This window comes from Phoca vitulina, unplaced genomic scaffold (genome assembly GCF_004348235.1).
Source record: "Phoca vitulina isolate PV1807 unplaced genomic scaffold, GSC_HSeal_1.0 scaffold66, whole genome shotgun sequence".
Classification (NCBI taxonomy): Eukaryota; Metazoa; Chordata; class Mammalia; order Carnivora; family Phocidae; genus Phoca; species Phoca vitulina.
In genome coordinates this window covers 1075451-1088506 of record NW_022589769.1, presented here as the reverse complement: position 1 = coordinate 1088506, position 13056 = coordinate 1075451, and the positions used below count along the sequence as shown (strand labels likewise).

The following is a 13056-nucleotide window of genomic DNA, read 5'->3' as shown; positions in this document are numbered from 1 at the left end:
ATGTTGGTTACACCATATGTACATATGTCATCACTTATCAAATTGCATGCTCTAAATACACACCGGTTATTGTGTGTCAATTATATATTAATAAAGCTGTAAAAAAATAAAGTATTTCCTCCCCTTTCCTAGACTACCTGCTGTATGTGTACACCCTTGGTCACCTTCTCTCCTGAGTCATCATTCCCTACCTCCTGTTCTCGGTCCCTCCACCTGCCCCCACAGGTGCCTTCTCCTTGGCATAAAATAGGAACTGAAATCTACTCTTGTACAAACTGCTTCCTCTGAACTCTCATGCTCCTCAATTGCTATCTTTTCTTTCTCTTGACTGCAAGTGCTCATGATGGGTAGTGCACTCTAACCCCAACCATTCCCATTTACTTCTCAAGTCCTGGCCCCCTGGTATCTCTCCTCAGCACTCTAGTGCACTGCTTTCTCCCTGTCTCCAGTGATGCCAGCTTCAATAATGTCTTCTGAGTTCACACCTGCCAGGCAGCCCTGACAACACTCTTCTGGTTCAACCTCCAGTCTGGAGACCCCATTCATCTCAGTAGCTCCTTGCCTTCCAAACCTTGCCACCTGTGAGTTTTTCAATGATCTGCCTGTACTTCTCTCCATTCCTGATGCTTGGCAAATGTATCTGTTCAAGCTTCTCCATACAAATGGCTCACCCTTAGTTCTGACCAGTTTCTATCTGTTTAATACCGTTAGTAAGAAGATCCTAAGCACCTTATCATTGACTCTGGCGGACCCATGCTTGGTCTCTATATTTGGATATGGGGCTCCTCAGTGGCTCCAGGGCTGAGGCACCCATTCTCAGCTTCAGCCACTGAACAGATAGAATACAATGCAAACCAGGGAAAGAGAGTGGTTCCCAGGGCTTGTCTGCATGGATTAATCCAAGAGTCTTTCCCTAGGAATCTGGTATGATATCAGGAGCCTGAACTTTCAGGGACCATCATACAAAACTAGAGAATAAAGGTGAGCAAGAGGAAGAAGAGCCACAGGTGGATCTTGTTGGAACCTAACACATGTATGCCAACCACCAAGTTGTGTCTAAAGTCAGCCGTCCTTTGAGACTTTTTGTTGTATTAAGCCAATGCATTTCCTCCTGAATTTTCTGTTACTAACAGCAACCAGAAGACTATGAAATGTATATCCCCTCAACCATGGTGTTGAGGCACATCCCTTAGCAAGTGTTTCTTCCATCATCGAAACACATTAAAGCCTTAAAAATCCATGCTCTAGAGCTTATCACATTACAATCATAATAGAACACATATCCTATATTCTTTAGCAGACCAAAAATCTCTCTAAGGAAAGAGAGCATGTGTGCTCACCATTTCATGGCACTGCAGTGCCTGAGGCTCTGTGGACACACAACACCTGTTTAAATTTGTGTTGATCTCTAAAGAGTTCTTTTTGTGAGAGAAGGATGTTGAGCATCACAACTTTTCGAATGGATTCAGATCTCCTTTTAGGTATGCACCGATAACCTTTCCTTTTAAGATTTCCCTTTCTAACTCTTCTGGCTTAAACTTTTTCAATGGATTCCTATTGCTCCTAATGTGGAATTCCATCCACTTATCAAACCCACCAGGCCCATGGGATATGATCCCTGGTGACTGTTCCCATTTCATCCTTTCCCACCGTACCCCTGGACCTTCTTCACATGCCCTGGACATACTGGCCTCTTTCTAGTTTTTTGAACAAGTCAAGATCTTTTCAACCTTGGGACCTTGACCTTGGTATTCCTTCTGCCTGGAAAGTTTATCTTCTCATCTTAAATATCATCTTCTTCAAGAAAGAGTCTCAGACTACTCATCTGCATGCAGTACCCCTGCTCTTCTTAATCCTCCATGGCACCTGTCTTTTCCTTAAGAGCACCTATCACAGTTTGTGTTTATACAGCTGTTTGATTGACACATGCTCACTCTATGACTCTCACACTAAGTTATAAGAGGGAAAGGATCATTTCCGCTCGGTTCAGCCACATCACCTAGTATGAGTCCTAGCCACAGTAGAGGCTTAAAAATATGCATGAACAATGGATCTTCCACAGCAGGTTAATATAGTAGGCACATATTGAGGCTTAATAGATAATGTCTGATTGGACATTATTACATGTCTTTTTCAGTCCTAAAATAACCTTCTAAAGCCCTACTGACATTGACTGTCGTAAAATAACCAAAACCAAATAAACACCAAGCTGGTAGTTAACACAGCTGATAATAGACACCTGCTAGACCAGCAAACCCATTTAATAAACTCATTGCTAAGTCTGAACAGCCAGATAGAAACAGGAAATAGCACTGTTCACAAAAACCCAAAGATGAAAACAACTCAAATGCTCATCAGTGAATAGACAAACAAGTGGCATAACCATACAATGGAATAGTATTCAGTCATAAAAAGGAACAAAGTACTGATACATGCTACAGTGTGGATAAACCCTGAAAACATTCTACTAAGTGAAAAAAGCCAGAACCAAAAGGTCATATATTGTATAATTCTGTTTTTATGAAATATCTAGAATGGGCCAATCCATACAGACAGAAAGCACATTTGTAGGAATGGGGAGGAGTGTGTCTGTAACGGGTATGGGGTCTCCTTCTGGGGTGATGAAAATGTTCTGGAACTAGATATGGTGATGGTTGCACTGAACTGTGAATGTTCTCAATCCCACTGAATTATATGTATAAAAATAGTTAAAATGGTAAATTCCATGTCATACACATATTTTACCACAATAAAAAAGGGGAGACAGGCAATAGACCATGTTAGAATGTATACTATTTTTCAAAAATCTCTGTATCTGACCTCAAAATGAAGTACCAGGTAGCAAAGTAGTAAATGGTTACTTTGAGGGCCAAAAAATAATCTCCTGCTGCAAACCAAGAAATTTCCTCACAAATACTGGTTTTCCAGAGGTCTGGAGGCAGGAGAAAGAGGCACAGTTGCCTTCTACCTACGAAATGTTCTACCCTAGCGGTTTGGCGTGCCCAGGCTTCTAAAGAATCCCACAGAACAAGGTTTCTCAAATGAACATATACATCTTGCGGTTATTTTAGGTCACGCACAAACGAACAAGTGTTTAATTTTAATAATTATTTTTGTTTAGGCTTATCTTTGATTAATAGCCAACAATGCTAATTTTTAATTTATGGTGGTGATAAAATGTTTCTTTTTTGTTTGTTTGCTTGTTTTTAATCCACTGAATGCATTCACATGCAAAAAGATGTACTTTTTTTGGTGCATAAAGTAAACAGCCACCATCAAAATACGGAACATTCCATGACCCTGCAAAATTCTCTGGTGCTGCCCCTTTGCAGCCCAGGCCTCCCCTGCCCTGTGGCTCACACAAGACACAGAACAACACAGGTAAATTGCAAAGGCCTGAAGGAGGCTGAAGAAGCTGAAGAAGACAGGGGCTGGGATGGGGAGAAGCTGCAAAGGGGCATGAGGTTTCTTTCTGGGTGGTGGAAATATTCCAAAATTAGATCGTGCCACTGGTTGCACAAGTCTGCAAATATATTAGAAATCAGTGAATTGTACACCAAAAATAGGCGAATTTCTGGTATACAAATTATATCTCCATAAAGCTGTTAAAGTTACATAGTGTATGATTCTACCGAGGGGACATCATTCCAGAAAAGGCAATGCAATAGGAACAGAAATTAGATGAAGGTTTCCCTTACGAATAAAGGCAGTTAAGGAAAAATGTGTTGATTTAAGTAAGTAATACGAGAGGAGGCCTCTAGACAGGGGAGCTTTGCGAGCCGCTGCGAGAGGGCCGGCCTCAGGGACTGCTCCGCTGTGGTAGCCCCCGGCGGGTGGCGGGCGCCGCGTCGTCACCCCCACCCACCCGCCTACCAGGACGCCCGCCCACTTACTGTGGCGGTGCCCGACACGGTCTGCGCGCTGGTGTCCGCTGCGCTCTGCTCCGAGTGCGTCTGGGCGGGAGGGTACAGGTTTAACGTGTGCTCGGGGACGGTCGTCTGGCCCGTGTACTCTGGCGCGGGGTGGGGATGAGGGGCCGTGTATTCCGCGGGGATGCCGTTCTGAGGGGGAGCAAACTGGGCCGAAGCGTAAGGCTGAGCCATTGTGTCCGGGGCAGCTGCTGCTTCCTGATTACCCTAAAAAAAATCAGAAAGGGGGAGAGAGGGTGAGAACACCGTGAGAGGGCACCAGGCAGACCCCTTCCCTGGGGCCCAAGGACTAGTGCTCCCCCCAACACTCTGCAGGGGCCAGCACTATGCCAAGAGCCCGAGATGAACGCATCCCACTTCGTCTTCCCCAGACTCGATAAGGAAACAGTGCTCAGCATGTATACAGACATAACCCCATTGCGCAGATGCAGAAATCGAGGCTCAGCAAGATGCAGTCACTTCCCCCATACCCTCCAGCCCCATAGCCAAAGACGGAGGTTCTGTGCTCTGCCCAATTAGATTTTTCTGGCAGATCCTCCTTATTTCGTTCCCATTTTGGAACATGTGAGCATATAGTTGTCTCCAGCGACAGCAGAGCCTTGATTTGGTACTTAAAATGCCAAGAGAGATTAAATTGAACGTGTGTGTTCTTGAGAGCAGAGACAATTCATCTAAGCATTTGAATTTAATCAAAGTTTTATGTGACTTGGCTCACATAATGGGATGGGGGAAGTCCTTTTAATGGTCACAGTGTGTGTGTGTGTGTGTGTGTGTGATGTTCCGAGCGCCAATATGAAGCAGCCAATGGACATTCAAGACCTAATCTGGACAAAGATGGCACTGTGTGATACTGTGTTCACCATTTTAAGTATCTTTACAAAATGCTGGACTTAACCTCATTAGTCAATGCCTCCCCCCGCCCCGCCTTATTTTTTATAAGCACAGAGTATTATATAACAATTCACCCTTCCAATCTAGGCAAAACATGCAGCGTGATCATTACAGTCAAGTCAAAAGAATAAAAAAAACCCTGAATTCAAATGATTCCATTTCAGGAAACATCTATCTCTCTCTACCCCGACCCAGACCCTCATAACTCTACTACCCTATACACACACACGCACGCACACAGGCATGCTCACACGTGCACACTGCACCAGAAACTGTAACCCAGAGGCCCAAATTTTTCATGATCTCATGAGATCATGAAAAGAGATCAGTCAGAGAGAGAGAGAGAGAAGCGTAGCAATTAAGCACACCAAAGAGCTGCCTCTCCCATTGTCCATGGTCAATTAGATGTGACTTCAGCCCTCATAGAATGATACCAGGGCAAAAATGTCAGAATTGCTCACATCTCCTCGGTCCCCGCCACCAACATTCGAGAGCCTCTCCAGCTAAAGCAACTTGAGTGCAGCAAAAACATTATGACAGAGAAGGGACCCAAAAAAAAAAAGTTTATTCTTGGAGCTGTGCACAGAGCTTGTGCATTTGTTTAGAGGGGACCTTAATTAGAATGTTAAAGATGACACTTTGAAGAGAACTAAGCTTAGGATAAGTTTAAAACATTTTACAAGTGAAAACATTCCCATCATGCCCTTTCCTCCCCCAGACGAATGTCTCCAAATGTCTGTGCATTGGAAGCAGAAATGCACAAACATTGCTTACTTTCTGTCTAACATCTTTTCCTTGCGTTTGGGGCTGTGCAGGGTCTGTCTGCGCTGTGGTTGGATCCCTGCACATGGAAAGTTAACCCTGACCATCCTTGGGAAGCCACATTATCACTGCTGCTTCGTGTGCATCGGTCTTTTCGTCTAGAATAACACCTGGTTTCCTTTTAGGGGACATGTCCACTCTCAGCCCACAGAGTGCAGATGGAGCTGAGCCCTGCCGCAGCTTACCTCCAGACACAGTCACATGACCCTGGCTATTCAGAGGGTTCCACGGTCACAGTCACAGGGACATGGGTTCACGCCCATCTATCTAAGCCAGTTAGTGAGTTCACCTCTAGCAACGCCAAGGAGGCGAGGTTCCTGGAGTTTGGGGAAGAAGTTCTCCTTCCTCTGGGATTGGCAGCTGTAAAAATAATGCCACCCTAGATCTGCCAACAACTGCCACTTGAAAAGGACCCACCTAAAGCAGAAGCCAACCCAGGGGAAAACGGAGCCCAGAAAATGAGAAACAGGTCAACTGAGCATCATGTGAAGCCTTGGATCCAGCTTTACCTGTAGTTAATAACACCACTGTTTGCTTCAGTTACATGAGTCAGTAAATGCCTCCTTTTGGGTAAGATAGTTTTATTTTCTGTTACTTACAACCAAAAGAGTCTGGACTAATAAGAACAGAAACATCCTCTCCCATTTATAAGCCAACTAGCATCCTTTCTCTTCTACAGGGCTGCTCAAGGAACATAGCTCTCTGTATGCAAATTCCATGCAGAGCCACTTCTTTCTGGCTGATGAGAAGTTTGGGATCTTGAGAACCCTCCAAAGGGAAATTCGTTGTGCCAGATTCTACTTCTGCCCAAAGGTCTGTTTCAGCCCCCCCCCCCCGCCCTTCAACCTGCTGCTTCTTTGAATTGAAAGCCAGGCTAGTGAAAACTCCAGGTGTGGCCCCATAGGGGAGCATGAAATGATCCCACAAGCAACAGCAGAGAGATGCTCACACAAAGAAAAAGCTTTCCTCTCCTCTGCCTCTAGCAGAAAACACTTTTATGGGGACACATAGGCCTTTCCACATAGCAGAGCAGTCTCAGGGACAGTGATCTCTCCCCCACAGGTTCCCAAAAAACTGCAAGGGCTTTCTGTTGGGATCTGAGCTCTCTCTGCATCAGAAGGAGAAAGGCCTGCCCTCAGGAAGCCAACAGTCACTCCATACTCTCCACACCCATCAAGTCTACCCATTTGCTGCCCCTCTGCTTGGAAAACCCTCCCTACTCCCTTGTCTGGCTAGTCTTGAATGTCCTTTCAGGTCCCAGGCCAAGTCCTCTAGCAAGCCTTCCTTGACACTGAGCCCACTTATGCTCCACTGTAGCTTGTGGCCACATCTCACATAATTCCTAGTGCTGCCACTGCCTGCTTATTTGTCTGGGAGAGTCCTCAGGGCTGGGGACCGTGTCACATTCTCCATTCAATTTCCAGTGTCCCATGGCATGCTAGCTGCGAAGTAGGCATTTATCAGTACTTGCTAAGTGAATGCATGCTCGAATAATGAACTCTGGGCTCTGAGAAGCTTAATCTGGCAACAGGACATAGGGTGGTGGGGTGGGGGCATAAAAGAGGGGTTGGCAAATGATCCATGGGACAAATCTGGCCCACTGGTTGTTTTGTAAATAAAGTTTTATTGAGACACAGCCATGCTCATCGGGCTATAATGTCAGAGTTGAGTCGTTGTGAGAGACCCACAAAATCTAAATTATTTAACCATATTGGCCCTTTGCGGAAAAAGTTTTTAAATCAAGGTGGCAAAGTTATCACTAAATATGGGGACATCAAGTAAGAAGCCACCGTTGCGGAAGTAATGGTAGGTTTGGGCAGGAAATAAAGTTGGCAGTAAAAGCGGAAGACAGAGAAAGGGGGGTGCATTCTCCCTAAACCAAGGAGGAAAGCTCAGCCAGAGTTGTGGATGGGTGGTGCCGAGGATGGTGCCCAATGGAGAAGTCTTCTTCAGAGTGTGCTTTCCATCTTTGTACCTCTGCGTTATAAGCACACATGTGCACACGCAGGCTTCAGACTCAGCACGGTTGCCTGCCGAGGGGAAGATCAATGACGACCTCAGGCTTCTGTGCTCATGTGAAAGGGATCTCTTCTTCCTACTAATGCTCAGAAGGCACGCTGAGGGATGCTTTCTTCTCAGGCCTAGAAGGTACCAGGCATTGTGCTGGGGGTTTGGCGTCAGTACTTCTTACACAGGGTGACTGCTCCCCGGGACATGTGACAATGTGTGCAGACACTTTTGGTTGTTCCCAGTGAGGGGGAAGGGTTGCTGCTCACATCTAGTAGAGAGAGGCCAGGGATGGTGCTGAACACCCTACAATGCATGGGACAGTGCATTGCGCAAAGGATTACCTAGCCCTAAATGTTAATCTCGCCGAGACCTAGGATCCCTGCTTTGCATGTGGTGCCTCTTTCATCCCATGTTCCTTTGCTGTGAAGGAGACTGCAGTCCAGAACTAGGAAATGATCGTCACAGCAACAAGTAGCTCTTAGGGAAGCCAGGAGCCAAATGGATGCCCAGGTGTCTCTGACCTTGAAAGACTATCACCTGGTGCAAAGGTTTGTTCCCGTTTTGAAGTAAACGAAGCTCTCTCGGTCATACATACACCACGGCCTCAGGACCTGCTACCCACCTGGTGGTGTGTTACACCCTATGGGGAGTCGGTGCTGGTGTACTTGATATAGAAATACCAGTGTTCCATTTGCCAGATGAGCCTCTGGTGCGTGTTAAAGCCACAGCCTAGAAAATTTGTGCCATCTCAAGCCCAGCGTCTAGCGTTACAAGGTTCTGAGGCCGTCCTAGGAAAGGCAAGGGCCAACTGGGGACAAACCACCCAAACCTTGTGCCATTCTGGCAAACCCAGGGCACCAAGCTCTAGGGAGTGTGTCCATGGTCACCAAGGAGCCCACAGGTAGCGTTCAAGTCCACGAGGCTCTGGACGGCACTCCTGCTCTGAAGTCCTCAAACAGATGTTAGTGGGACCCCCCACAGTTACTTATTAACACTGACAGCTGTTCCAGAGAGACCCTATTAATATTCCCAACATTTGCACTTTGGGCTAATTACGGCTAATATTTAATTAAGATCATTGTACTTCCTACAGAATTCTTTTTTACCTTCAAATGGCTTCAGAGATGTCTTTGTTTCCTCCCTAGTGGTGTTCCTGGATTCTTAGCTTGGCTGAAGTGTGTTTTCTGGAAAAATACATTCGCATTAAGGGCACCTTTGGTACTCCAGGTCAAGGCAGATCTTGGGCACGTGAATAGGTTGAAAGCCAAAGCCAACTCCACATAGGTGACAGTGACAGATGAAAATTATTCGGAGCATTCTGGCTAGACATTCCCTCATTTTGTAGAAGCTGCCTTCTTTCTTCTACTCCAATGCCAAGCCCCCACCTTTCCCTAAATAAATGGGATGATCACAAAGATTCTGGTATCTACTGAGTCAGGGTGCTTGTGGGTGTCCTGAGGTGGTGGGGAGGGTGATTCGGCTTTGCACAGAACCCCCACATCATCCAGCAAGTGCTGCAAGAGATGTGCAAACCTAACATCAGATGTTCAGTGCCCGGACTTTCCTGGGTTGCTGATAAATACACAAAATATTTTTTTGAAAAAAGCCAAGACCTTAGGTTTTCTGTCCACGCTTGCTGCTGTGGAACTGGATAGAGACTTGAAATAGAGAACAGTTATTAGGAATGTAGAGGAAACTTCCCTGTCCTCATACCACAAGCCTCAATCAGAGCAGCAACTCAACAACAGCAAGATGATGTGGGACCCCATCATTACCCGAGATACCCCAATGGGTGGCTTGGACTCTAGTTACTGAGAGCAAGAGGATTATTAAAATGCAACCAAGTTTGAGTCACCAAAGCAAAAAAAAAAAAAAAAAAAAAAAATGCCATTTCAATTTAAATATTTTACTGAAGCATGAAATAGCCAGGATATTATTGCTATTTTAAGACAAACACTGTAATCTGACTATTAGCATAGTGTGCCGACACGACTGCATGCAGACATTCAGAGAGGCAGTCTTCAAACACGGGAGGATTGCTTCAGTCATTGAAATACCCGGCACCTTTAATTTTCTCTCGGAGGTGGGCTCAGGAGACAGTCAGAGAGAAAATGAGAGCCACCGCCCCCCCCCACCCACAACCCCCAGACATCTCCCTTCTCCCAATTCATTGCCCCAAGTGGTTTAATAAAGTCATTTTTGGAAAGTAATACGAGAACAAAGGGTGGCAGCCCATCAGATTTGCAAAATATTTTGGCCCCAAATCTAATGCAAACCACATTTCAACTGAGACATAGTCTTTACGTGGCAGAGTGCGAAGTGGGGATGTTCTTCTCAATGTAACTGCCTGACTTTTAGTGAGAGGGCAAAGTACCTGCTTTCAGAGCTGCCAAGGTGGACTTTAAAATAATGAAGCATTCTTCCTGTGTACGTGTGTGTGTTTCCCCAGCTTTAATAGTCAAAGTTCTTGAATTATCGTTTCCCCTTTTGGTTCTGGAATTGATTTGCCCCCTGTCCATTTCTTGCCCCACAAAACCCCTTCTGGCCTAAACACAGTCCTTCTAATGAAGACATGCACAGGAACTGTTCGGCCCTAATAAACCAGTGATTGTATCTGTCCACGCAGCCAAGAAAAGCAGCCACTCCCAGAGGGGACCACCCCCCCAACACGGACTCCTGGAAGAAAGCCTCCCTTCTTGGTCTCCTGCAGTTTTCCATCTTGCTGACTGTTTTACTTTAGTTTTGTAGCGTGGTCTGTTCTACTTCTCTGGCAAGAAATTGCGCATATTCAGAGAAAGCCTCCAGTGCCTGACTGAAAAGAGCTAAGCTGTATCATGCCCCCGGGGGCATTGAGACAAAGAAGAAAATGCAAAATTACACCATTAACCTGCTGGTTCTAAGACCAGCTCAGTTAGACACATCAAGCAGAAAGCTCTCTCTCTCTCTCTCTCTCTCTCTCTCTCTCTCACACACACACACACACACACACACACACACAGCTGAAATCCTCTTTCCCTCCGGCAGGATTCAAGGAGCAGAGTACGCATCACAGAGAGCAACAGAGACTTAACGCAAGGCAAGGCTTCAGCTTCATTCAAATCACAATTTCGAGTGAAAAATAAAATCGGGAAAAATACCTGCTGCACCATCCTGCTTCCTTTCTCCTCCATAAACTTAGCAGCTGTTCTAGCCCCACACCACAAAGCATCTGCCCAAAGCAAGCCTCAGTTATGAGCGAGGGTGTGTGCTCTGTGCAACGTGTGGATGGCTGGATGTTGAAGGAGGGGAGCTGAGGCCGCCTGGCTGACCTCCCCCTCAACATCTGACTGCTCCCAAAACCAACCCCAGATGGGACTCTTTCCGCCAGCGAGGCCTGGCCCATCAATCACCGCTCGCCCCTCCTCTGGCTCCTGTTCTCAGTTTCAGGGTGCACACTGAGCAGATGATTATATAGAGGAGGCAGAAAACACACACACACATACACACACCGAGCGCTCGCCTACATTAATAGCTGTTTAAAAAACATTAGAAATGCTATCCTATGCATCGCCTGGAGCTGGAATTTTTCATTACTAAACTAAATATATGGGATGCAAAGTTATGAAATCCACCGGGGAGCTTGCTTACTATCCTATTTTGTTTTATATTTTTAAGAGGGTTGGGGGCTGCCAAGGGTAGCAGAGGAAGAGACAGAGGCAGGATGAAGAGTGAGCTCCGAGACACAGAGATGGGGATAGGAAAATTTAAAGAAATGCCCTGAGAACAGACGGAATGAATTTATAACAGAGCTGTGCAGTTAACTGTAAATTGATCTTAAAATACTGTAACTGACAATGGTTTGGAAGATTCTGAAGCCCGGCTCCTTTGCAGACTAGCTGCGTGACCTTAGCCAAGTAGTTGCAGTGCTCTGGGCTTCAGTTTTTGCTTCTGTTTAGTAGGGATAATGATGAGTGACTTCACAGTGTGATTGCAAGGATCAAAATAAAAACCTAATCATAACAAAACAGACACACACAGGGCTTGGCTTATAGTATGCACTATATAAACAGATTCATTCATCACATGGTGATGCAAAACTCAAGACCACCTTTGTCCCTATGGACTATGTAGTCAAGAGGGGCAGCAGGCTTTCAAGAAAGGAACCCACAGATGATCCCCAAATTGCCGTGGTGATTAGTGCTATGAAGGACAAGTCTAGGGGTCTTGCTTTCTCCTTTTCTTGAACTTTTTCTCCTCTTAGCTCATTTTTTTTTCTTTCTTTTCAAACGAGCAAAAATAAAACCGCATACAAAAAATCCCCAGTGATTTCAATGCCAAATGCTACCTCTTTATTTAAAGCTACAAATACTTTGTTCTTTCTTTATTATTAAAACTACAACAACCAGAGTGAAATGTCAAAACAATTTCAGTTTTTATTTGGCCATGTCTTTCTTGCTCACCGAGGGAGAGTTTCAGGAGTCCCATCCACCCTTCCCGTGGACAGCTGGCTTATCACTGAGATGCCTTGCTAAGAAGAGAGATCTTGCTACACTGGAGGGAATGGATGGGGTTTCTGAAGTGATTAAATGTGTAATTAAATTGTATAACAGAGGAGGGGGTGAGGGCAGGAGAGGCTGCCTGGAAGAATTCAACCTTCCTGCTGGTCTGTCTAGTTCAGGTAGCCCCTGGGTGACTTTTTTTTTTTTTTTAATTCCCAGCTCCCCAGGGTTGGAAAGAAAATCTGGATCAACAGTATCTGTGCCATCCTTCCATTTCCATTTCTAATCATACTCCCAGGACACCTTTGATGCAGAATTAAAATAAGCAGCCCATGTAGGTTCCTTACAGGGCCATGTCGGCCCCTGTCTCAGAGCTGGGGAACCACAGAGGACCAGGCCCCCTTCTTTCCCACGGCTCCAGCCCAACATGTGGATCCAGCAGTCACTCTCAGGAGCCATAAGCTCCCCCGGGCTCACAGATCACTGAAAAGCCAAACTTCTGTCCTTCAACCTGGGAAGGAGGGACGAGACCAAGGCAGACAAATTCCCTGGTGAAGTACGTTCTAGGGAGTGATGGAGGAAACACTCAAAAACCAACCAACAAACCACTCAATAGAGAGAAGCATTTCAGGTGGGAACAATCAGGGAGATGCAATAGGACACTGGTCCTTAGCCAGTGGACCATCAGAGTCACTTGGGGGTATTCTTATTAAAAAAAAAAAAAATTAGACTCCAGGACTCCACCCCAGACCCACTGCCTTCAAATCTCTGAGGGTGGGCCCCAGGCATGGATGCTGTGTAGAGCTGCCCCACATCATTCTGCCACCCTGGGGGAAAGTGTTCTGCGTTTTTCAAATTATAGCTGTGATCCCTTGGGCTGTAAAACCCATGTAGGGAGTTATCACGCCAACATTCTTTAAGTGAAA

General features: G+C 45.7%; 1 protein-coding gene across 9 annotated transcripts in view; it reads right to left on the bottom strand.

Annotated features, from left to right (window-relative positions):
• Nucleotides 1-13056, bottom strand: part of RBFOX1 (RNA binding fox-1 homolog 1) — a 1177605-nt gene that overhangs the window by 163942 nt on the left and 1000607 nt on the right. For 8 of the 9 annotated variants that reach the window (XM_032392249.1, XM_032392251.1, XM_032392258.1 and 5 more), the window contains one exon: nucleotides 3894-4136. In XM_032392249.1, coding sequence (XP_032248140.1) covers nucleotides 3894-4136 — 243 coding nt within the window. Of the gene's footprint in view, nucleotides 1-3893; nucleotides 4137-10789; nucleotides 11193-13056 lie in introns of those variants that run through there. The other variant, XM_032392256.1, reaches the window with a different exon arrangement.